The 24,312-nt window shown below is 51.7% G+C and overlaps 1 protein-coding gene across 1 annotated transcript in view; it reads left to right on the top strand.

Annotated features, from left to right (window-relative positions):
- The window catches only part of AK7 (adenylate kinase 7), a 39,409-nt gene that overhangs the window by 11,140 nt on the left and 3,957 nt on the right, over positions 1-24,312 (top strand). The window contains exons 4-16 of the mRNA XM_036317625.1: positions 1,580-1,674; positions 3,870-3,980; positions 5,813-5,893; positions 6,432-6,520; positions 7,784-7,874; positions 8,301-8,378; positions 9,499-9,648; positions 10,918-11,046; positions 12,185-12,320; positions 17,464-17,592; positions 18,026-18,094; positions 20,320-20,517; positions 23,756-23,976. Of these exons, the coding sequence (XP_036173518.1) occupies positions 1,580-1,674; positions 3,870-3,980; positions 5,813-5,893; positions 6,432-6,520; positions 7,784-7,874; positions 8,301-8,378; positions 9,499-9,648; positions 10,918-11,046; positions 12,185-12,320; positions 17,464-17,592; positions 18,026-18,094; positions 20,320-20,517; positions 23,756-23,976 (1,577 nt within the window). The remainder of the gene's footprint in view (positions 1-1,579; positions 1,675-3,869; positions 3,981-5,812; positions 5,894-6,431; positions 6,521-7,783; positions 7,875-8,300; positions 8,379-9,498; positions 9,649-10,917; positions 11,047-12,184; positions 12,321-17,463; positions 17,593-18,025; positions 18,095-20,319; positions 20,518-23,755; positions 23,977-24,312) is intronic.

The raw sequence follows: 24,312 nt of genomic DNA, 5'->3' as shown, positions 1-24,312 counted from the left end.
GACTGTGGGAGGTTGGCTGTGGGAGTACACCGACCACCTGCATTTGAGCGTCTGCCTCCTGGTGGTCAGTGTGCATCATAGCGATTGGTCAACCGGTTTTTCCGGTTGTTCCAGTCATTCAGTCCTAATGGTCACTTAGGCTTTTATATATATAGATGTGAACGTTTTAATATAAAAGAATTCTCCCACCTCGCCTTTCAGATACTATCAAAGGAAGGTAAAAGGACATAGGAGAAAGGAAAACAGTATTAGAAATGAGAGAAAACGTTTGCGCATGTGGGTGAAATGTGCTTGTCCACAGCGAACAAGCAGATCATTTTGACCCATTAAGATGATAAATCCAGGCGACAGCCCAGTTAGAGCAGCTCAGAGGTGCCGGCATCCACAAAGTAGGCCAGACGAAACCACCAGAGAGAGAGGCTGAGAGAGCAAACGGAAGAGGCCCTCTTTGTTAATAGAATCAAGACAGGAGCTGAAATTAACACCCGAGTGGGATTAACATGCGGACGTGGCGCTCTTAGATTTAATCCCAGGATACTTTCTCATTCTGTCGAACCCACCCATTTAGTAGATTCAGGATGTCGGCAGTTCCTTGTTTTGCTTGTTGTTTAAGGAATCAGCTCGTGAGACTACACTATGAGTAACTGTGTCACTTAGGTCCTCTGACAATTTAACCAGCCTTCACTTTAGGTTTTTTTTTTCTCTAGGATTTTACACACCATCAAAAACATTTTAGTGGCTTCGCATGTGCAAAGTATCCAAGGAGAGTAGGTGCTTAGATGTGCGGGGAGTCCCCCTGGAGAGTGGCAAACCCTTTGGAAATCAAATGCTCCCCCTCTACCCACAGTGTCCTAAATCCCCATCCCGCACCCCCACAACGCCCCCAGCCCCCTTCCCCCCACCCCACCCCACCCCCACCGCACGGTGCTCTCCCCACCCAGGGAAGTGGGAAGGAGTCACCCCCAAATTACTTCCTTCCACAAGGGCTTAGGCTCCATCGGGCTGCTCTATGTGAGTTCCCAGGAGGGCCTTCCCTTCTGCTTTGGGGCGCCCACAGCCCCCATCCGCAGCCTTGCTGGGGCCTCCTGCTCCCTCCCCTCGCAGCTGGGCCCACAGCCTGGAGAGAGAGCACAGGCCTTGCAGCCGGGCGGCCTGGGCTGGGCTCTCAGCCCCACCCCTTCCTCCCATGATCCTGGGCACACGGGACCTCCATTCCCGTCCCTGTAGAGCAGAGGTCAGGGTAGTACCTATTTCATATGGTGAGCGTTCCATAAAGCCCATGAGTCGTGCCCATCCATGTCCGCCATGACTGTCTCCATCACTGCCCTCCTACCAGGTGAGGGCACACACCTGCAGGCTCAGGGAGGGAGGGAGTGCAGGTTCTCCGCTGGGCGCAGAGGACGTCAGGGGGCTGGAGGGAGAACGCCAATGACGGACACACAGCCCAGCGTCGGAGGGGACGCCACCCTGGCGTTAAGTTGGAAAAAGGAGTCGCTTCCAGTCTCACTAACAGTACACGTGGCTTCGAAAGTGCACACGTTCTGTGGATCCAAGTAACGCTGGCTCTTTGGCCCCACAGCACTGAATGAGGAAGTCAGCCACTTTGAGAAGCGAAAGGTGTTTATTTTAGTTTCCACGGTGATGACCTGGGCGCGATCCAAACCCCTGGACCCTGTAAGTAGTCTCTCTCCTTCTTCCATGGCTTCCGTTCTCCTCCTTCGGGTCCCGATCAGCTCCCAGGCTTACATCCTAGTGTTTCATTCAGTTCCCTTTCCACTTTGGCCAGATCCCGTCTCAGAGCTGCAATGCGCTGTTCATCCAGGTCTGAGGTCACGGGCCTGACTGTGAACCAGTCACTGTGCCAGGGGAATGCAGAGCTCTGATTGGTCACACCTGGGATCACATACCCACTTCTAGAGGGATGATCAGCCCCGTAAACTAGATGGGCTGAGGGTGGAGAAGAGGTGGGGCTATGGCACCGGTGTTAGCGCCTGAGTCCCGGTGTGCCCCCTTCCTCTCCCTGAGGTTTCAGTTTGCATTTCCCTCAGGGCTCACGATTCTTTGAAGTCCAGGATTATTAAGGTGCCATTTACATACCGTGAAATTGGCCCTCTTTACTGTGTAGGCCTAATGCGAGCACATACAGTTGTGTAGCCACAACAATCAGCTACAGGACATTTCCCTCATCCCCTAAGATTCCCGACCTCACACCACACAGCTCTCAGGCCCATGTAACTGGTACCTGTCATCGCCCACTCCAACCCGTCTCCAAGGAACAGCCTAAGTAGCCTTGTTCTGAATTCAAACCACGTGATAGTCCTGCTGAAAGCCCTTAGGCCTTCTAACGCCCTTAGGATGAACCTGAAGTCCTCCACACAGCCCACAAGCCCCGATAACCGGGGTGTCCCCCACCTCATCTCCTACCAGTTCCCAGCTTGGCTCCAACCCTTTGGGGCCTTCTTCCCACTTCTCACACCTGCCAACAACTGTGCTACCTTGGGGCCTGCTCCCTCTGCCCCTCTGATTAATTTCATGTGATCCTTGTACGCAAACACTGTGGACTGGCCCTTTAACCTAGACCAGTGGTCAGCAAACTGCGACTCGCGAGCCACATGCGGCTCTTTGGCCCCGTGAGCGTGGCTCTTCCACAAAATACCGACTTCTGCGCATGGGCCACGAAGTTTCAGTCGCACTGTACATGCGGGCCTGCACGTGGTATTTTGTGGAAGAGCCACGCTCACGGGGCCAAAGAACCGCATGTGGCTCGCGAGCTGCAGTTTGCTGACCACTGTCCTAGACCAACTGGATGTGAGCGAAAGGCTTCTCACCAAACATTACATTTTATTTATTTATTTTTATTTTTATTTTTTACAAAGGAGGGAGAATCTCCTTTTATTATTTTATTTTTTAATTCTTTATTGTTTAAAGTATTACAGAAGTCTCCTTGTTCCCCCAATGACCTCTCCCTGGCCGCCCCCACCCTCCAGCACTGAACACTACGTTTTAAAATCCTACTTCAAGTAGGGCCTCTAAATCTGATGGGTCTGGGGAAGATCACTCTGAAATAAATAACCTAGAAATAGAAAGAAATTCAGCCCTCGCCGGTTTGGCTGAGTGGATAGAGCGTCGGCCCTCAGACTGAAGCAGTGGTTCTCAACCTTCTGGCCCTTTAAATACAGTTCCTCATGTTGTGACCCAACCATAAAATTATTTTCGTTGCTACTTCACAACTGTAATGTTGCTACTGTTATGAATCGCAATGTAAATATCTGATATGCAGGATGGTCTTAGGCGACCCCTGTGAAAGGGTCGTTCGACCACCAAAGGGGTCGCGACCCACAAGGTGAGAACCGCTGGACTGAAGGGTTGTGGGTTTGGTTCTGGTCAAGGGCACATATCTCAGTTGCAGGCTCCATCCCAGGCCCAGTCGGGCAGAGAAAACCAATCAGGGCAGAGGCAACCAATCCATGTGTCCCCTCACATTGATGTTTCTCTCTGTCTGTCTCTCCCCCTCTCGTCCACTCTCTAAAAATCAATGGAAAAATATCCTCACGTGAGGATTAACAAAAAAATAAATAAATGAGAAGCAGTTTTTAGAATACTTTATTTGGGCTGAAAGCAGCGGTTCTCAACCTGTGGGTCACGACCCCTTTGGCGGTCGAACAAACCTTTCACAGGGGTCGCCTAAGACCATCCTGCATATCAGATATTTACATGACGATTCACAACAGTAGCAACATTACAGTTGTGAAGTAGCAACGAAAATAATTTTATGGTTGGATCACAACATGAGGAACTGTGTTTAAAGGGCCAGAAGGTTGAGAACCACTGCTCTAACACATCGAGTTTGGCCCTGTTTTCTTCCATAGGAAGATTCTGAGGTTCCGTTTACTGAAGAGGATTATCGAAGGAGAAAGCACCATCCTAATTTCCTGGACCACATAAATGCTGAAAAAATGGTTCTCAAATTTGGAAAAAATGTAAGTCTAAAGTAGTAGAGCATTTTGGGTAAGAAAAGTTCTGGAGTTTTTACATATTTCAGGCCACATTTAAAAAAAAAAAAAGACACATGCTTTTATTGATTTCAGAGAGAGGAAGGGAGAGGGAGAGAGGGATAGAAACATCAATGATGAGAGAGAATCATGGATCAGCTGCCTCCTGCACACCCCACACTGGGGATTGAGCCTGCAACCCAGGCATGTGCCCTGGCCAGGAACTGAACGGTGACCTCCCGGTTCATAGGTCGTCACTCAACCACTAGCCACACCAGTTGGGCAAGAAACGTGTGTGGTTTTTGAGGCAGCGTGCCATGGGCGTGGCCAGGACTGTCCCGCATGCTTTTTAGTACGTCACCTCCACTCTTTAAAACACCTGTGTTCCGTTTCCTCGTCCTTACACCCACAGATTTCTGAGCTTCAGGCTCACCCCAAGATTCGCTGCCCTGACCCAGGTTCTGGTCCAGCCCACTATGTTGAAAACTTGTATCTGGTCCCCATAAAACGCAAGCTCCTACCTTCCAAGGCGTCTGTGGGTCCAAAGGGTTGCTCAGCCCAGAAGAAGCAAATAGCTCCGAGTTGGAACGGGGAGGGGAGGGAATCACATTTTCCCTTTTTCCAGAATCTCCCTTGTTTGTTTCTGACAACTCTGAAAAGCGCATACTCACCTCATGTTACAAATAAGGAGACAGGCTTCCAGGGGGTTAAGGAACTTGCTCAAGGTCACGTAGGCAGGGTTCACTGAGCACCATTCTGAGCGCTGCCTGGCCTGTCTGACCTGCTCCTCACAGCAGCAGAACTGTAGATGTGCACAATTACCCCATTTCACGGATGTGGACACTGGGTAGGCAGGTCGAGTGCTAGAGAGGTGACTCAAATCTAGATCCATCGGCCTGCGGGTTGGGTTGCGTTTGGTTTCTGACTCCAGAGCTCTGTCATTCAAGAAAGTTGATCTCCACACACCCGGCCACCGGTTGCTGGGACGTACGCATAGCTGAGAAGTTCATGTAAACAGTAACAGTAGCTTATTGGCCTCCTGGTGCAGCAACATTGATCATATGTATAAATGAAATTATTTTATCTCTCTTACAGTTTATCAAAATAGATGACAGGAATGTCCTGCTGTTGAATAAGTAATCTCACAGCGAAAATTGCAGGCTTGTCAGTGGTTGCCAGGAACAGTGCTAACTGTTTTACTTAGGGAACCTCGTGCCATCCTCATGTACCTCACATATAATCCTCAAAATTCTGCGAACTAAGTGCTCTTATCAGCATCCTCACTGAGCTCCTGTAGGACTTAACTAGAGCCCCGAACCCCTAGATTCCATCCACTGGGTTTTCCCCATTAGCTGAAGGCCTGCCCAAGTGGTATATAATAATAGCTCTAAGGTGACACCTAGTGGTATTAGGGGATATGACATTAGGAACTTTGTGCCCAAGTTCAAGTTCTGTTCTACTACTAATTTTTTTTTCTTTTTCTTTTTTTTTTTACTTTGGCAATACAAACACTGTGGGCATAAAATATTTGAAGGAAACCACATGGCCTTAGAATTTATAGCCACTTTCCTACCCATTAGGAAATCGAACGAGCAACCTTTTGCTGCATTGGACGACGCCCAACCAACGGGGCCACATCAGCCAGGACCCATTATCCCCTTTGGAGGACACTATTTCTATCTTAAACAAAACTTCCGTAGCCTCAAGGAGGCCATGACATGAGCCTCCCTGAAGTGCTCATTTTTAACCGCAGAAATAATCCAGTTCAATGGGATTGATAATATCACGCTTTGCTTTTTTTCCTGTATTTTACCTCATAGGTCAAAAAATTCGCGACTTACGTAGTTGCTACTGGACTTCAGTATGGAGTGGAAGGAGGCATCTTACATTTCTTTTTCAAGGTATGACTTTTCAATGACTATGAGGATTTTAAAAATGCTACAGGAAGGTGATACCTCCTGAAGATATTTCTGATTGCTTCTAGGCGTGGCTATGCCAGTCTAGTAGCAGAGAGTCCGGGGAAATAAGGGTGTCGACCATAGCCCCCTGTTTTTCTTTCCCAGCATTGGCCCTTCTAGTCACCACTCTCAGGACAATGAAGAGTGAGGCAGATCTCCTTTCATTCAAACACATGGTGCCGATGTAGGCATTTTCTCTCCACGCAGCAACACGCAGTTGACTATTAAAGACAGCTGATGGGATTATAGGTGTTTTGAAAAGTGTTTCAGCTCTGCTGTTGCACTTTATTTCTCTTAAATGGGATTTGACCAGTCTCATCAGAACCGATCTACCAAACCTCTCCCTGAGGCGTCCTCTGAGGACCATGACATCAGGCAGGCAGTCCCTCGGGCGCCTCTGGCTACGGCGTGGTGTGAGCTGCAACTGTCATGTCACACACGTGTGCCTGGGGAATACGCTTTGTGCTTGTCTTCCTTGCAGTTGGCTTGGTTGGGCGAGGTCCCTGCATTGCCTGTTTTTGGAGATGGAACCAATGTAATTCCGGCAATTCACGTGCTTGATCTCGCAGGGTGAGTATTCGCCTCCTGGAGACACCACTGCCCGCGAATTCACTGACGAACGTGTTGGTTTATGTGCTCGTTTGTCGAGCTCTCACCGAGGGCTAGGACCCTGTACCACTGTGTTTATTCACAACAACGCGGTGCGGAAGGTTCTGTTGTTATCGCCACGTGCATCTGAGGAAACAGTGTCCACCCCCTAAAAGCCCCACAGTTCCCATGACGAGTTCAGGTTCATCCTTTAAACGCCTGATCGGCGGGTGCACAACTCCGGAAAAGGAGGGACGAGGCATGTGCATTCTGGGGGCCTCGTTCCTCCTGCTTTTGTCCCAGGTGAGACGTCCAGGAGTCAGGTAGCCAACGCGAAAGCTGAAGCAGGTTGGTTTTGGCAACTGCAGGTAAAATTAACACATGGGTGTGTTGTCCTTTTTAAAATGTATATTTTATTGATTTCAGAGGGGAAGGAAGAGAGAGAGAGAAACATCAGTGATGAGGGAGAATCATGGATCGGCTGCCTCCTGCACGCCCGCCACTGGGGATCACGCCCGCAACCTGGGAATGTGCCCTGACCAAGAATCGAGCCATGACCTCCTGGTCCATAGGTCGATGCTCAACTACTGAGCCATGAGGGCCGGGCTTAACATGTTTTTCACACTCATAGAGTTCCCCAACTCTGTGCCCCAGACAGGACCGGAGACCCTCTCCAGCTTTGCAGACCCCGACTTGAACACGGGTCAAAGATGGTTCACTTTGTTTGTGGTTCGTCGGGTCTACATGTTGGGTTCCGTGGGCTTTATTCTGCCACCCCTCTAATCACCCCCCCACCACCACCACTCCCCCATGAAGGGGACAGTTACAGCTCTTCCCTGAGGTTCTGGCTTCCAGATTCCACTCTTACTCTCATCCACTGGCCACGAGTAAATTGGTCCCCATCCCAGGTTTACTGGGAGGGAAATGAAGCGTTAGGACCCCTCCCCCGCACGGGTCTCCTCCGAGGCCCTAATCTTCAGCTGTGTTATTTTTCTAAAAGACGCATCCCCTGAATGGTGTAAGCGTCTCCTCCATGCACACCCAGCCTGCGGCAGCCAGCGTTTACCCTGGGCTCGGAGGGCTGAGCGCGCCCTTCTGTTCTGCAGAGGTTTCACCTGATTGCGTCATCGGGTTCTAACGCTGGGAAGGCATGTTTGACAGCCTTAAAGCCAGGCCTGCCAGCCTGTGTACTCCCTCTCTCGGCTTTCCCCTCCGGTGACGGCGGCCTTCCCTGGCGCCCTGCAGGGTCATCCAGAACGTGATAGACCACGTGCCGAAGGTCCACTACCTGGTCGCCGTGGACGACTCCGTCCAGACCCTGGAGGACTTGGTCAAGGTACAGCCCTCGAGTCCCCCGCTTGACGGCGTTTCCTAAACCGTTCCGCCTCTAAGTATAGTCACGGGATCAGGCGTGCAAACGAGCCGGGCCTCCTCATGTAGAACAACACCCTTAAAACCCAGCTCCCCGCCTGCACCCCTTTGCGAGCTGCAAACAGCACACATCTGTGCACACAGGTCTGCCCGCCTTCCAGACGGGAGCGTCCTCAGGGCAGGAGCCGGGCCTTCCCCGTTCTCTTCCCCGTCCTGGCACGCAGGGGGACGGTGAAGCGCACACACAGGCGCAGGAATGCTGCCCTCCGTGCACGCCCCCTGCCGGGCAGCATTGTTTTTTATGGCACTCAGTTACGCTTGCATTCATCAGAGGGCTCCTATATTGCAACCTGACAGGTAAACCAGTAACACGTCCCCTTTTCCCTCACAGTGCATCAGTAGGAACACCGGCCCTGGGAAGATCCAGAAAGTGCTCAAAGAAAACGCTTTCCTATCCAAGGACCTAACAGTCAGTATATGCGATTCTCTTTCTCTCCCCTTTTCCTGGGTGGCAGGTGGCTGAAGAGTTTGGGGTCAGGATGCCTGGCTCCCACGCTCCTCCAGGCAGCCAGCCATCAGCCCTAAAGCAAGGCTCTCTCCACCTCGTCCCCCTCCCCCTCCCCCTCCCCCTCCTCCCCCTCCCCTCCCCCTCCTCCCCCTCCTCCTCCCCCTCCTCCTCCTCCTCCTCCCCCTCCTTCCCCTCCTCCTTCCCCTCCCCTCCCCTCCCCTCCCCTCCCCTCCCCTCCCCTCCCCTCCCCTCCCCTCCCCTCCCCTCCTCTCCCCTGCGAGCCTGTTTTCTGTCCTGAACTCTCCGAGGCCATGGCCAGAAAATGTACTTAAAAGCCGTTCGCTGGACAGTGGTGTTCAGACGCCGGTGTCATCCTCTCCGGCCTCTTTCTAAACTTCACGGGGGCGGAGATTCTGCTTCCACCACCACGGAAAACAATGCAGCCCTCATCACGCAGTGTGCTCTTCGGCTGCAGCTTTAGGGTGTAATTTTTTAGGAATGAATGGATCGAAACACTGTCTTTGAGGATGTTTCTGAAAGCGCTGGCATCCCTGGGGGTGCAGAGGTGGGTGGGTGGCCATGGCGCCCAAGGGGCCATTTCCCTCTGCTTTTGTTTTCGGGGATTTTTTAAAAATGTAGTTTTATTGACCTCAGAGGGGACGGGGGAGAGAGAGAAACAAATGATGAGAGAGAATCATCGATCAGCTGCCTCCTGCACACCCCGTACTGGGGATGGAGCCCCCAACCCGCGCCTGTGCCCTGACCGGGAATTGAACCATGACCTCCTGGCTCATAGGTCGATGCTCAACCACTGAGCCACACCGGCCGGGCTGTTCTGGGGGTTTTTGAACCATGAGATGCAATTAAACCCTTTTAAGAAGCTTTATACTGGGACTTCCAGTACCTTCCTGCTCCGAGTGGCTCATATAACGACAGGCTGCTGCTCCTCCGCCCACTCCCAGCTGCACGATGGGCCGTCGAGGGTGGTGGGGTACAGCGTTTGCTTTCATGATCATAGATTTGGGCCTGCTAGAGCCATCACCATAAAGAGACAAGTCTCTCATGTGCCTTTACCTCGCAGCAAGACAACATCGACCACCTGCTGCTCAACCTGCGCATGGAGGCGCTCTACGTGAAGGAGAACTTCAACATCCGCTGGGTGTCCCAGACGGGCTTCGTGGAGAACATCGGCAGCATCCTCAGAGAGTACAAGCAAAGCCGAGGGCTGCTGGTAACCGGAGCCCTCCCGTCTGCGCGCTCCGTGCCGGCGGCGTGGCCACGGAAGCACGTCCTCTCTTCCGCGGCCCAGTTTCTGAAGCCCAGTGCCCCTTCCAGGGCGGACCCGTTTGTCCAGGCCTTAGCATCGACCTGGGCATCATCTCAGTCCTGCCAACCGGGCAGTAACACTCCTAAAGTTGGCATAGATGCTGACTGTTACGCTTGACACACACGGAAACGATAGCAAGTTCGAGACCGACTGTCACAGGGCTGTGGACGTCAGGAAAAGAGATCTAGTGTCTTACTGCCGGCCTGCTTCAGGCCCAGGCGTACATATGGGAGGGGGGAGGGGGAGGGGGGAGGGGAAGGGAGGTGGGGGAGGGGGAAGAAGTCTGATTCTCGCTTCCATCCTATTGGCCAGGAGATCCGCTGGTCATTTTCATCGTCACAACTGTTCAAGGAAGATATTCGTATCTCCTTAGTACAGATGTGAAAACCAAGGCTCCGAGAGACGGGGCAACTCCTTCACAGCCAAGCGGCTAGTCAGGGACTCATCCGAGTGAGGACGTGAGCTCAGCTAGAGTGGCCTGCGCACCAGCCTCCACACCCCTCTCTGAAGCAGCACTTGGCCAGATCTTTAGATTTATTCCAGGGAAGCACTACAAAGGTGACAGTGAACATTACATAAGAAAAATGTGGTTTTTTTTAATCCTCACCTGAGGATATTTTTCCATTGATTTTTAGAGGGAGTTGAAGGGAGGGGGAGAGACAGGAACATCGATGTAAGAGAGACACATTGATTGGTTGCCTCCTGCACCCCCCGCCCTGCCCGGGAATCGAACCGTGACCTCCCGGTTCATGGGTCGACGATCAAGCACTGAGCCACAGCAGCGGGCTTAAAACTAGAGCAAATTATCTGTGTTAAAAAGCAGCGGATAATTAAAGACCAAGTTCAGAAACAATATTCACGAGGCAGTAAGTTGGGCACCATGTCCCCGAGAGCAGACACTCGTCAACGTCTTAGTTGTCTTTCCAGGAGCAGCAGCGCCACAGCTGTGAAGCGGGCGGCAGGCCCTGCGCGTGGACTTCCTCTCTCGACACTCTGGCCCTCTCCCTGGGCACATAGCTGAGTGCCGCCTTCCCCACGCCCCGTCAGGCTCACCACGCGCGTGGAGGAAGGGACCGGAGGGATCTGAGAGCTGAAGCCCCCCCGGAGGGGACCAGTGCTCTGTCGCTGCCGGCCGTGCCCAGCTGGCTCCTGACCCTGGCTCTCCTCTCTCAGCCCATCAAGGTTTGCATCCTCGGCCCGCCCGCCGTGGGCAAGTCCAGCGTCGCGGAGGTGCTGGCCAAGTACTACAAGATCCACCACATCAAGCTGAAGGACGTCATTTCCGAGGCCATAGCAAAGCTGGTATCGCTTTTCGCCCCTCCTGGGGGACTTCCCTGTTTTAAAAGATGCTTTCCCTCGCCGTGTGCTAACGAAGCCACTGGCGGTGCGTGACGTCCTGCACAGGGCTCTGTCCCTCTCAGGGGCGGTGGTCGCTGGCCCTGCTGTGACAGCTCCCAGGCCCACGGGCTCTTCTCCGAGAGACGGAAGCCACGCCCAGGGGTGGCCCTGGAGTTTAGTCTGTCGCCAGCTGTTGCTCAAAGTATATCTCCTTTTCTCCCTGTTGAGTGGAACCTTTATTTATTTATTTTTTAAAATACATTTTATTGATTTTTTACAGAGAGGAAAGGAGAGCGATAGAGAGTTAGAAACATCGATGAGAGAGAAACACTGATCAGCTGCCTCCTGCACACTCCCTACTGGGGATGTGCCCGCAACCAAGGTACATGCCCTTGACCAGAATCGAACCTGGGACCCTCCAGTCCGCAGGCCAACGCTCTATCCCCTGAGCCAAACCGGTCAGGGCGAGTGGAACCTTTATTTACTTACTTACTTATTAAATTGATGGGGGTGACATCGGTCAACATGAACATACAGGTGTCAGGTGTGGGCTTCTATGTTACAAGAGCTGTACCAGGTGCCCACCACCCAAAGTCACCATATGTTAGGACCCCCTCCTCCCCCACCCCTTCCCTCTGGCAACCACCACATGGCTGTCCGTGTTCTCGAGTTTCCGCTTTATGTCCCACATATGAGTGAAGTCATGGGTTCTCAGCTTCTCCTGACTTATTTCTCGTAGCATAACACTCTCAGGGTCCATCCGTGTTGCTGCAAACGGCGCTATCCCACCCTTTCCCACGCTGAGTGGTGTTCCCCTGCGTACACGCGCCAATCTCCCTTAGCCACTCCTCTATCGCGGGGCACTTGGGTTGTGACGCCTTTGTAAGCTTTTTCTTTGCTTTTATTCTTGATGTACGTTTCTCAGGGTGTGGTCAGCTTCTTTGCTGAGCGCTTGTTTAAAGAAAGGCTTTATTTCCTTAGAGCAGTTTCAGGTTCAGAGATTTCCCCTATGCCCCCAGCCCCCCGCCCACCGTGGCAGGAGGCTAGTGAGTAGCAACCCAGTGCAGGGCACCAGCCAACTGGAGGACTCTGTGGTGTGCAGGAGGCCATCGTGGCCCCCAAGTTCGGAGGGGAAGGAGGGGAGGAAGACGAGGAGGAGGAGGAGGAGGAAGAGGAGAACGTGGACGACGCGCAGGAGCTGCTGGACGGCATCAAGGAGAGCATGGAGCAGAACGCAGGTAACAGTCCCCCCCACATCCCCCACTCCCTCCACCCCACTCCCTCCACACACACACCCCCCGCCCCCCCCCCCCCCCCCCCCCCGCACCGCACAGGGGCCGTGGGCCTGTGAACCAGGGCTTGTTTGTTTGCTTTTCCTCCAAGTAAACACAACATTTTTATTTTTTAATTAATTTTATTTTTCTAATTCGGTCTCAGAGTCTTTCCAATTCCCCTTCTTTGTTATAAAAGACTATTTGTTTGCTATTATAAGTTAAGTATAGAAATTATAAGAACCACAAAGAAATGCCATTTATAATCTCCCCTCCCAGGGGAAAATAAAGTCATCATTAATATTCTGGTGATTGATCGTCAGACTGGAAAGGCCCTGGCTGTGTGGCTCAGTGGTTGGGTGTGGTCCTGTGCACGGGAAGGCTTCCCGGTCAGGGCACATGCCCAGGTGGCAGGCGCCATCCCCAGTTGGGGGCGTGCAGAAGGCAGCTGATGGATGTTCTACCCTCACATCGATGTTTCTCTTTCTCCCTCTCCCTTCCTCTCTCGCTAAAAATCAATAAAAATATATTTTTAAAAATAAGGTGGAAAGAACTATCTATGTTTAAAAAAATGAAATGTATAGTCATAAGTCTTTTATAAGCATCAAAAATCATTAATTAAAGGGCAAAAACAAACCAGGAAAAAAATATTTGCCACCAATATGACAGAGTTAATAATCTTTTTAAAAAATATGTTTTTATTGAATTCAGAGAGGAAGGGAGAGGGAGCGAGAGATAGAACCATCAATGATGAGAGAGTATCATTGATTGGCTGCCTCTTACATACTACTGGGGATTGAGCCCACAAACCAGGCATGTGCCCTTGACTGGAATATAATCTTAGTATATAAAATACTCAGGCAGCCCAGCCAGCATGGCTCAGGGGTTGAGCGTTGATCTATGGACCAGGAGGTCATAGTTCGATTCCCGGTCAGGGCACATGTCCGAGTTGCGGGCTTGATACCCAGTGTGGGTTGTGCAGGAGGCAGCCAATCAATGATTCTCTCTCATCATCGATGTTTTTATCTCTCTCTCCCACTCCCTTCCTCTCTGAAATCAGTGAAAATATATTTTAAAAAATAAAAACATAAAATAAAATACTCAGGCAAACTAGTAAGAAAATCATTAAATCCTTAATAGAAAAAAATTGATGAATAAGGAGGACCACAGTTAATGCAGGAAGGAATACAAATCAATGGGAAAACGTTCCTCCTCATGTTTGGACATAAGAAACATCCAAACCTGTAGAGAATTTCTGTAAGAGTCTGAGCCAGACTCTCATGAGGACATATGCCCGGGAGCAAGATCTCAGTGCTCCGGAGACTGCAGTGGGCAGCGCTTCTTCATTCGAGATTAAGGAGAGAGGGTAAGGGAGGTTATATGGAGGAGGGAGGAAACAAGGGGGGGCGGGGACTGGATTACAGGGGAGTTAACAAGATTACTTGCTCCCTCGAGCGTTACTCCCCCCTCCCAAGGGTATTACAAGCACTTCAGGCACTTCTAGAGGCACAAGAACAATGGACAGAGCTGGCTGGTCACCTTTCACTAGGAAGTGGTGTTCCTGGGGCGTGACTACCCACCATGACCTGCCCGGTTAGGAATTCATGATGAGAGCGCCCTGCGATATTACTTTTCATAGAACCCCTTTTCCATCCATACTCACTTGGTAATTTTTTTTTTTTTTTTTTTTACAGAGAGGAAGGGAGAGGGATAGAGAGTCAGAAACATCGATGAGAGAGAAACATCGATCAGCTGCCTCCTGCACACTCCCTACGGGGGATGTGCCTGCAACCAAGGTACATGCCCTTGACCAGAATCGAACCTGGGACCCTTGAGTCCCAGGCCGATGCTCTATCCCAGCCGTGGGCAAACTATGGCCCGAGGGCCGGATCTGGCCCGTTTGAAATGAATAAAACTAAAAAAAAAAAAAAAAAAAAGACCGTACCCTTTTATGTAATGATGTTTACTTTGAATTTATATTAGTTCACACAAACACTCCATCCATGCTTTTGTTCTGGCCCTCCGGTCCAGTTTAAGAACCCATTGTGGCCCTCGAGTCAAAAAGTTTGCCCACCCCTGCTCTATCCACTGAGCCAAACCAGTTAGGGCACTCACTTGGTACTTTTAACCAGTTTATAGAACAAACGCATCACAGTCAAGTGTCACTCTAAACTCAAAACCTGGGCTCACTTTTCCCCGCCCTGGGAAGGAGGTCAAGGCTGGTCCCACCGCGACCCTAGGTGATAAGTCAGCGGCCTCCTTGGCCAGTCATGCTTTACGAAGTCCGCTCACATCACCGCAGACGGGGCGTGGAACGGAGATGTTACCAAGGGAGCTGGCTCCCCAGCAGGAAAACCGCCAGTCAGCAGTTATCTGAAAAAGAAAACCATTTCGCCCTGGCCGGTTCGGCTCAGCGGTTGGGGCGTCGTCAGCCCCCGGACCGAAGGGTCGCAGGTTCAATTCCCGGCCAAGGGCACGTACCTCCATCACAGGTTCATCCCTAGAGGGGCATGTGCAGGAGGCTGCCAATTGGTGTGTCTCTCTCAGGTCGATGGTCTCTCTCTTCCCTTCACCTCTCTCCCTTCCCCTCTTTGTAAAAATAAATGGGAAAAAGATCCTCAGGTGAGGATTAAAAAAACAACACACCATTCCATTTTTATACCCAGTCAGCGGAGTTCTTCCATCACGCTGGGTATATTAGTATCATCTGCAGAGCAGCCTGGTAGTGTGGGCTCGCCCAGTGGAGAGTTTCTGCCCTGGCCGACTTATCAAGCACATCTGGTTTCTTCTCTCTGTTTACTTCTCCCCTCTTGCTGGTGGCTGTTTCTCATCCCCCAGGGCTGGTGTGAGGGAGGGACAGGGGAAAACTGCCCTGGGTGACAGGACGCTGGGCGCTTGCTGCTGCTTCCTGATGTTGTGCTTCTGTGGGCCACAGAGGACGTCCCCGCCTTACCCTGAGGCCCTGCCCCTGAGTGCCCGCCCACCTCTGCTCTTCTGGCCCTCAGTCCTCCAGGCGGGCCTCTTCCCAGCTACTCATCTTCAGAAGGCTTGTCCCTCCATGCCCTCCCGCCTCCTCCCCGGACCCCCAGGCCACGCCAATCTGGTTTTCAGAGGCGGAGAAAACGGTGTTAGCATACACTGAGTGTCCACTTAAACCAGCTGCTTGGTTTCTGCTCTGGTGTGGGCTGGGCTGGGGGAGGGGGTGGAATTTAGAGAGATTTCTCAGAGGAACAGGAAGGTGAGCAGAAAACACAAAGGCTTTGAGATGCAACCAGCTTCTGCCTCACCCAGAGCCACTGGGAGTCTCTCTCCCAGTTTAGAGTCTACCAGCGCCCTGGCTCCCACCCTTTAGGGGAGAGGAGAACACCCGAGAGGAGGTGCCCCCGGGGGGGACCCCTGTGGGAGGAAATCGGGCCAGGCCGCATTACAGGGGGAGGCACATGTGAGACCTTGCGTCCTGACGTGGCATCCGTTTGGCTCTGATACACTCATAAAATTTTTCTAAAAAATATAAAAAATTAAGGGTGGGAGACCTGGATTTTTAGGAATCCATGGGTGTACGTGGCCATGTGTACACACACTTTAAGCCCGAGGTGTAAGGACAGAAAGAGAACGCTGGGGCTGGTGACCGATGCCGCCCCCAGAAGAGAGGCAAGACCGCGGGGTGTTGGAGCTAACCAGACGAGACAAGCCCCGCACGATGTTTGTAGACGGGGACCTAGATAGCAGGTCTCTGCCAGGGCCCGACAGCCTGACCTGGGATGTCCTGTCACAGCATGGCATGACGCGCCAGCCGGGCTCTCTCCGTGCCCGGGGAGGGGACGCGTAGGAGAGTTACAGCAGGGGCAGCGCCACGTTGAGAAGTCACTGCCCAAGCTGAAGAAGGGCTGTCTTTGGCCTTGGCCGGAGGCTGTCCTCCCAGATGCAAGGGGCCAGTGTGGCTCAGCAGCCTCTGCCTGGAGGGGCCCTGGGAGAGGGCTTGGGAGATTTCCTCAATCCCGTCTAGTTTGTCCAAAAACCCTTCCTCATCATATTTATCAGAAACTAGAACATGGGCCTTGATTATGTTTGAACAAAACAAGACCTTGGGGCGCACTGCACAGACCCACAGGGAAATTTCGCAGCATCGGGACACACAGGTGAGCTCACGTGTTCCTAACATGGCCCCGTTTGTGACTGTATGACTCTAACGATTCCAGCAAAACAGATGTCGCAACCCCGCCATGAGTCACCTCCACGTCCTGTTCACACATAATTCCACTCCCGTCGGCCTCTGACAATGCAGCCAAACCAGGGACATGGTTAAACCTCCGGTACACTAGTTAGATTCCTGTTGCTCACTTTATATAGTTCAAGTGTGTGGGGTAAGAAGATATTTTTATTGATTTCAGAGAGGAAGGGAGAGAGAGAGATATATATAGAAACATCAATGATGAGAGAGAATCATTGATCGGCTGCCTCCTGCATGCCCCCTACTGGGGATCAAGCCCGCAACCCAGTCATGTGCCCCGACAGGGAATCAAACTGTGACCTCCTGGTTCATAAGTCGACACTCAACCACTGAGCCACACCAGCCGGGGCTTTTCGGCAGCTTAAAAGAGAAAGGTACCTTTGCGGCTCAGCTCAACCTTGATTTTTAGTCAAAGGCAGCAGCTGTGTATTGGGCGCCTCGTAGGAATACGTCATGTGCTAGCGACACACATGAGCACCACCTCAGTTCGTACAACAGAAGCATGTGCCAGCATGTGTACGGCTACAGGGGTATCCTATCCCAGTACAGCCGAGTAAACCCCACTGGTAAATGGGAGCACTCCGGGTTTCTCCGCGCACTTCGTGTCCTTCTGCACCCGGGAGCTGTGACCACACACACATTCTGGAAATGCCAGCATCCGCGTTTGCCCCTGTTCTTTCACGGAAACAAGCCCACTGGGGGCTCCTATTTGATTGTGCACTGGAGTTCACGTGCCGTGCTCGAAATCCCAAACCACCTATTTGTCACTTGAAGGGAACAATAAGGGGCTGCACGATAATTTTTCAGGTGACGGCAGCGTGTAACCCTATGCAGAAGGTGACTCCACAGTCATATACATATTGTTTTTCTTTTTGTTAGGCCGACTGGAAGACCAATATGTAATTCGGTTTGTGAAAGAAAAGCTGAGATCTATGCCTTGCAGGAACCAAGGTTACATTTTGGATGGATTCCCCAAGACCTACGACCAAGCCAAAGACCTGTTCAACAGTAAGCCGGAGGGAGCCCTCTGTTTTGAATGTGAACATTCAGACAAGGTGCCAGTCTACTCCTCAGAGTAATAGCCACTCAATTGAAATTAGTGACTGCTAGTTAAAATCGTTTCATTTTTGAACAATAAAGATTTTTTAAAAATTAAAAATAATTTAATTTTTTCGAGCTACCCATAGTAATAATAGGTAACAAACACGATGATGTATTTTTTTAAATCTTTATTGTTGAAAGTATTACAGATGTCCCCTTTTTCCCCCTTGACCACTTCTAGCCCCCCCCGCCCCCCCCCCCCCCCGCCCCAGGCCTTCACCACACTATTGTCTGTGTCCCTGGGTGATGCATATATGCACACAAGTTCTGTGGTTGGTCTCTTCCCACCCACCCCTGCCTTCCCGTAAGTATGACAACGATGTCTATTTTGTTTTATTAGAAGACGAGGAGGAGGAGGAGGAGGAAATCAGAGGCAAAATGTTTCCCTTTGATAAACTGACCATACCTGGTAAGTTTAAAATATTTCTCCAGGGTCACATGTAAAGGAATGCCATCTGATATCTCCTTTGAACCAGAACAGTCTTTTTGATGTTAATAAAGGTAGGGTTTTCTTCTTGTAGAAAAGCAGTCAATTGATACACACTGAAAATCAAATTCCCAAACTGAAGGATGCATTGGGGGTAAATGTGAGGGATATTCCGTTTCTCTGAGAACGTTTATTTCTGCTGCTCCCCGCTGTAACGAAGCCACAAACGTGGCCAGTCTGTTGAAGCCCAGAGGCCCTTGGCGAGCCCCCGGGGACTGGATCACGGGCGCTCCTACCTGCTTCAGGGGCCAGCGATGCCATCGCCTTTTCCAGGAGACGTGCAGAATCCAGCACTGAGCAGGGCAGGCAAAACGCCTTCCATTTTGCAGTGAACGTGGCTGGCGGCAAGCCTGTCCTATCAGATATTTACCCAGAGGTTTCACAATGTGCTCTTGAAAGAGAGGCATAAACAATGTCCCAAGGAAAAGGAGTTGCTGAGTAGCTAGCGGCCATTTCTTCTGACTTTGCCATGAACTTGAAAAGTTGTTTTTTCCCCTCTCTCTCTTAAAAAAAAAAAAAAAAAAAAAAAAAAATCAGTTTGTCCTGGCCGGTTAGGCTCAGTGGTTGAGTATTGATCTATGAACCAGGAGATCACGGTTTGGTTCCCCGTCAGGGCACATGCCCCAGTGGGGGGTGTGCAGAGGGCAGCCGATTGGTGATTCTCTCTTGTTATTGATGTTTCTCTCTCTCTCTCTTCCTATCCCTTCCTCTCTGAAATCAATAAAAATACTTAAAAAATAAAATAAAAATAAAAACTCAGTTTGGATGAACTGTAATCATAGGAGATAACTGTTGGCCATGTGGCTAATACAAACTATTTTCAACAACTTGGTACAAGGGTTGTGTCTCAGAGGGTGAGAATCCCCCCGCCCTTCCTTAGTTCTTACAGCTGGACTAATCCTATAGAATAAAAGCATAGTATGCAAATTGTCCCCTCTACGGGGAGTTTGTCTGGGAGTTCGACCAGGGGGGACAAGGCCCGGAAGACAGCTGGCAGCCACTTAGGGACCCTACCAGTGCATGAATTTTGTGCTCTGGGCCTCTAGTGATAAAATAATAGAATTGACACAGACTAGATTAACAGGAGAAAAACCAACCAAATACACACGCATGGGGCTGGGAGAGGGTAGGGGAATTCACAATAAGATGCTCAGAACATAAAATGAGAGTCAAAGAAATGATCTAATACTTTTTAGACAAAAAACAAAAAAATGGATGAGAAACTGGCAGAAGAAGAAAGTGCTCATTAAAAAGGAATCTACGCAAGTTTTGGGTATTCCTCTTTGTTGGGAATCCAAACAAAGTCTGGGTTTGAGTAGTATACGGGCTCTCACAGGTAGGAGGCCCCGTTTATATTAATTTGGCAAATCAGCCACTAAAGCATTTCGCTCGTAGCCACAGGTCTCACTGGGGCTTGACTGGGAAACTGATGACGGGTACCACGGGGTTATTAGAGATTTGCTATTTATAATTTCTGCTGCTTTTGTTTTATTTATTTTTGTTGTTAATCTTCACCCAAGGATATTTTTCCATTGCTTTTTTTTTAGAGAGAGTGGAAAGGAGAGTGAGAGACAGAGAGAGAAACATCGATGTGAGAGAGACACATTGATTGGTTGCCTCTCACACTCGCCCTGACCGAGGCCTGGGATTGAGCCTGCAACCGAGGTGCCTGCCCTTGACCGGATTCGAACCCGTGACCCTTCAGTCCAAGGGTTGACGCTCTATCCACTGAGCCAGGGCTCAGCTGCTTTTTATAAAGGAAGGAAGGGAGGGAATGAGGATGGAAGGAAGAAGGAAAGGGAAGGGAAGGGAAGGGAAGGGAAGGGAAGGGAAGGGAAGGGAAGGGAAGGGAAGGGAAGGGAAGGGAAGGGAAGGGAAGGGAAAGGAAGATAATAGATCCTCCAATTACCGACAGGTTGGACCTCACAGGGTAGTGTCTGAAAATGTCCCTGGTTTGCATGTGTTCAACCTCCACCAGAGGCAGCAAGAAGCCAAGTTGCCAGGCCATTTTCAGCAACAGGAGGTCTGAGCTGCCAATCAGTTTTCCTGTCTGACCGTCCCCCTCCCCAGCCCCCGCCCCCCTGCACCTGCTGGTTAGGTAACCGGGAGGCCACTGGGTTAACCCAGGTGCCTCTTCTTCCCCCCAGAATTCGTCTGCGTGCTGGACGGCTCGGACGAGTTCCTGAAGCTGCGGGTGATGAACCTGCCTGAGAGCGTGGTGGTGGGCACCCACTACAGCCAGGACCAGTTCCTCCGGTCGCTGAGCAACTTCCGCGACCTCAACACCGAGGACGAGACGGTCTTCAACTACTTCGATGAACTCGAGATCCACCCCATATACATTGGTACGGGATGAGCCCCTGGAGGGGAACGGGAGTGTGGAGAGCCTCCGCCAGGTGGCGGACCCTCCAGCTGACCCCCCTGCCCCTCCCCCCCACCCCCTCCACCCCGCAAAAGGCCATGGTAGGGCTGGGGGGAATGGCGGGTGGCAACAGGGACAAACAGGGGCTTCTCCTGGGGTGACCTGCGTGAGGATTTGGCGGCGGAGCGTTGTTATGTGAAGACACATGGATGTATTATGAAGTGGAATACCACATTGTGATTTATTTACTTATTTATAATAGGTTTTTATTTATTTTTAGAGGGAGAGGGATAGAGAGTAGAAACATTGATGAGAGAGAAACTTCATCGATCGGCTGCCTCTTGCACACCCCCTCCTGGGGATCAAGCCCAAAACCCGGGCATGTGTCCTGACCAGGGATGGAACCAGTGACCTCTAGGTTCCTGGGTCAACGCTCAACCACTGAGCCACACGGGCCAGGCTGGAATACCAAATTTTTCAAGGGCATTTCAAAGACTTGTGTTTGCTGCCGGCTGCTGTGGGCCATTTCCCCAGTTGCCTGGGGGCCGGCGGTCCTCACAGGAATACTACACCGGCCAGCTGAGAGCCCCCTGGCTACTCAGAAAAGCAAACAGCTCTCCATTGCCTTTCTGTGTTTCCTCTAAACACGACTCGGAGCTCAGCTCCCAGCAAATGCCCAGGAAACATGCTCTTGTCACCCTCGCCTTCATCATCACCCTCGCCCTCATCATCATCCTCATCCTCATCCTCATCGTCATGGCACGGGCTCCAAACCTCAGCTGTCACTGCTGTTTCCACTCCCCTCGGCTAGGGGAGCCCCTAAACTTCCTTTCCGGCTTTCTGGGCACTGATACTGCTTCCTCCTTTGGGGAGACAGCTCGAGCTGGGTGGGACCTTAGTGGCCAGGCCGACGCCTTGGGCCTCCCGAGGCCTCTCTTCACCCCCAAGAGCGAGACGGGGCAGCATTCGGATGCTAGAGTATTGGGAGGCTTAGAGCTAGTGTCAGGAGAGCCAATTCCAGTTCTGGACCTGCCTCAGTTTTCTCATCTGTGAAACGGGAGAATAATCCCTGGCTTGTAGAGTTGTTCCAAAGAGTAGCAGGAAGAGATAGGAAGTATCTGGCTCATTGGAGGAGTTCTAAAGCGGTAACTTTGTTTTTGCTCCCAGCACTAAGCCATCAAACGGCTGCTAAGAAACTGAAAGGTGACACTGCTTACATATCTGCACTCCTCTGTTTCGCACCAGCAGAAGTGGCTGGGTCTTGCCCTCACCTAACTGTGTCTGTGCATATTGGACAGATTTCACATATTTTATATGTAAGGACCTGACGCCTACTAATTTGGAAAGTTCTCTACGCTATTTAATTAGAGAACGAGAAAAAAATGGCGAGCACATGTCACAAAAATAGCCGTTGTCATCTTCTCAGTAAAACCCCAGAAATTATTTATGGAAAGATCAGGAGAGCTCCAGGGAGAAGCATCGAGAGAGACACAGTGATGACGGGGGAGTGAATGAGTGGCCATCGCGCTCCTGTCTCATTCTGTGCTGGACATGCTGTCCTCATCTCCACACCGACAACCAGGAGATCATAACAGCAAAGGGAGATGTGTGCCGCCAGGAGGGGCGCAGGGGAGGTGTCAAGGTCCGGAGAGCAGCCCGGCCTCCAAGGGTCTGGAAGGGCCTGGAAAGATGCTGGCACCACATTCTGTCTCTGCACCTGAATCCCCTTCTTTCTCATGCCCCTTTCCTCTCTCGCTCTTTGGACCAGAATCTCTCTCTCCTCTCTGGCTCCCATGGCAGCCCGGGGGCAGCCCTGCCACCCAGAGGTTCCGGGTTACACTGGAGGCAAGCCTAGAGCTGGACGTGACTCTCAGTCCTGATCCACATTCCAAGAAGGTCAAGTCAGAGGCCACGTGCTGCCCAGGTGGCCAGGTGCCCCTCCCCGCCCATCCCCAGTGCCCCCGGGGCAGCACTGTCCTGTGAGCCCTCCTCCGAAAGGGAGCCTTTCAAAGCCGGTCAGAGGCCCCTCAGGCGCAGCAAGGCTGGGATTACTGGAGGAACTAGGGAAAATCCATTTAAATGTCAGCATGTGGGCACCAGCGCGCGTGAGGTTTTTGTCTTTTTTTAACATGTTTTTGTTAATTTCAGAACGGGAGGGAGAGAGAGAGAAACATCAATGATGCGAGAGAATCATGGATGGGCTGCCTCCTGCACGCCCCACACTGGGGATCGAGCCCGCAACCCAGGCATGTGCCCTTGACCGGAATCGAACCCTTGACCTCCTGGTTCATAGGTCGATGCTCAACCCCTGTGCCACGCCGGCCCGGCTGCCTTTTTCTTTCTCGGTTTGTTTGTACCCACTAACTGACAAACTGTGCCTGTTCCGCCCCTCTTCCTGTGTCAGCACCGGGGTGCCTCTCGTCTAGGTCAAAGTGACAGTGTGTAACCAGGGGGTGGGGGAGGGGCCATCACCGTGGTGTACTTGGGGGCAGGGTGGGGGGTCCCCGGGAGGAAGGTGTGGAGGGCTGAGTAGTGAATGCGTCCACGGCACACCCTTCTGTGCAGACACCTCCCAAGAACACCCAAGAGAGGGCTGAGGATGGACTGCGGGGTGACTCGGGGGAACTCGTTACCAACAAGCCTTTCTCTCTCTTTTTTTTCTTGGTCCTGATAGCGACATGCGTCAGGCACACTGCAGTTTGGACTTCTTTCCTCCTCAAGTAGGCTAACTAAAGTGGTTTAATTTTTAAAATCAATTAAAAACATGTCCGGAGAGAATTCTCAGAAACAGAAAGCAAAGGAAACCTGGAGGTCACCCAGACCGGCCTCCAGCAAATGTAGGGCTTCCTTCGGTGGGAACCCCAACCGAGGGCTCCCCGTCTTTGCCTGGATGCTTCCAGGGCTGGAGAACCGCCCCCCCCCCCCACCCATCCATCCATCCGTCCGTCCGTCCGCTTAAATCCACGGGGTCTGTCAGAGGCAGACAGGGGTGCAGGCTTCCTCCCTCCGTTTCCCAGGGCCGGTCTGATATCGGCCAGTGAGACGAGAAAGTCTGACCTGTGCTGGCAACTAGAAAAGGAAACCGCAGGTGGAAACTTACATAACGGACCCCCACAAGTTTACGGGTGGCAAATTTTCCCGACTATGGTCTCAGAACGCACTGTAGGTGGGCCCCGAATGCCAGGATGTGTTGATGGCTCCCTCTCTCCTGGTGTTTAAAGATGTAGGGAAGATTGAAGACCCTCACAACAGACTCACTATCAAACGGCTCATCAAAGAGATTGGGGAGCCTCGGAATTATGGTTTAACGGATGAGGAAAAGGCCGAAGAGGAGCGCAAGGTTGCTGAGGAGCGCATGGCCAGGGAGGCGATGGTGGAAGCGGAGCGGGAGCACAAGGAAGCCATGGAGATGGCCGAGAAGATTGCTCGCTGGGAGGAGTGGGTGAGTGTGTGTGTGCATGCAGGCTTGTGTGTGTGTGTGTATGCAGGCTTGTGTGTGTGTGTGCAGGCTTGTATGTGTGTGCAGTCTTGTGTGAATGTATGCATGTGCAGGCTTGTGTGTGTGCAGATGCATGTATGCAGGCTTGTGTGTGCAGGCTTATGCGTGTGCAGGCTTGTGTGTGTGCAGATGCATGTATGCAGGCTTGTGTGTGTGCAGGCTTGTGTGTGTGCAGGCTTGTATGTGTGCAGGCTTGTGTGTGTGTGTATGTGTGTGCATTCCTGTGCAGGCTTGTATGTGTGTGTGCACGGGAACCTGTGGAGGGGGCCCCTGGCAAAG

Source organism: Myotis myotis, unplaced genomic scaffold (assembly GCF_014108235.1).
Source record: "Myotis myotis isolate mMyoMyo1 unplaced genomic scaffold, mMyoMyo1.p scaffold_m19_p_1, whole genome shotgun sequence".
In the NCBI taxonomy this organism is placed as follows: Eukaryota; Metazoa; Chordata; class Mammalia; order Chiroptera; family Vespertilionidae; genus Myotis; species Myotis myotis.
The sequence above is the reverse complement of the archived record's forward strand: the minus strand, read 5'-3'. Positions and strand labels throughout refer to the sequence as shown.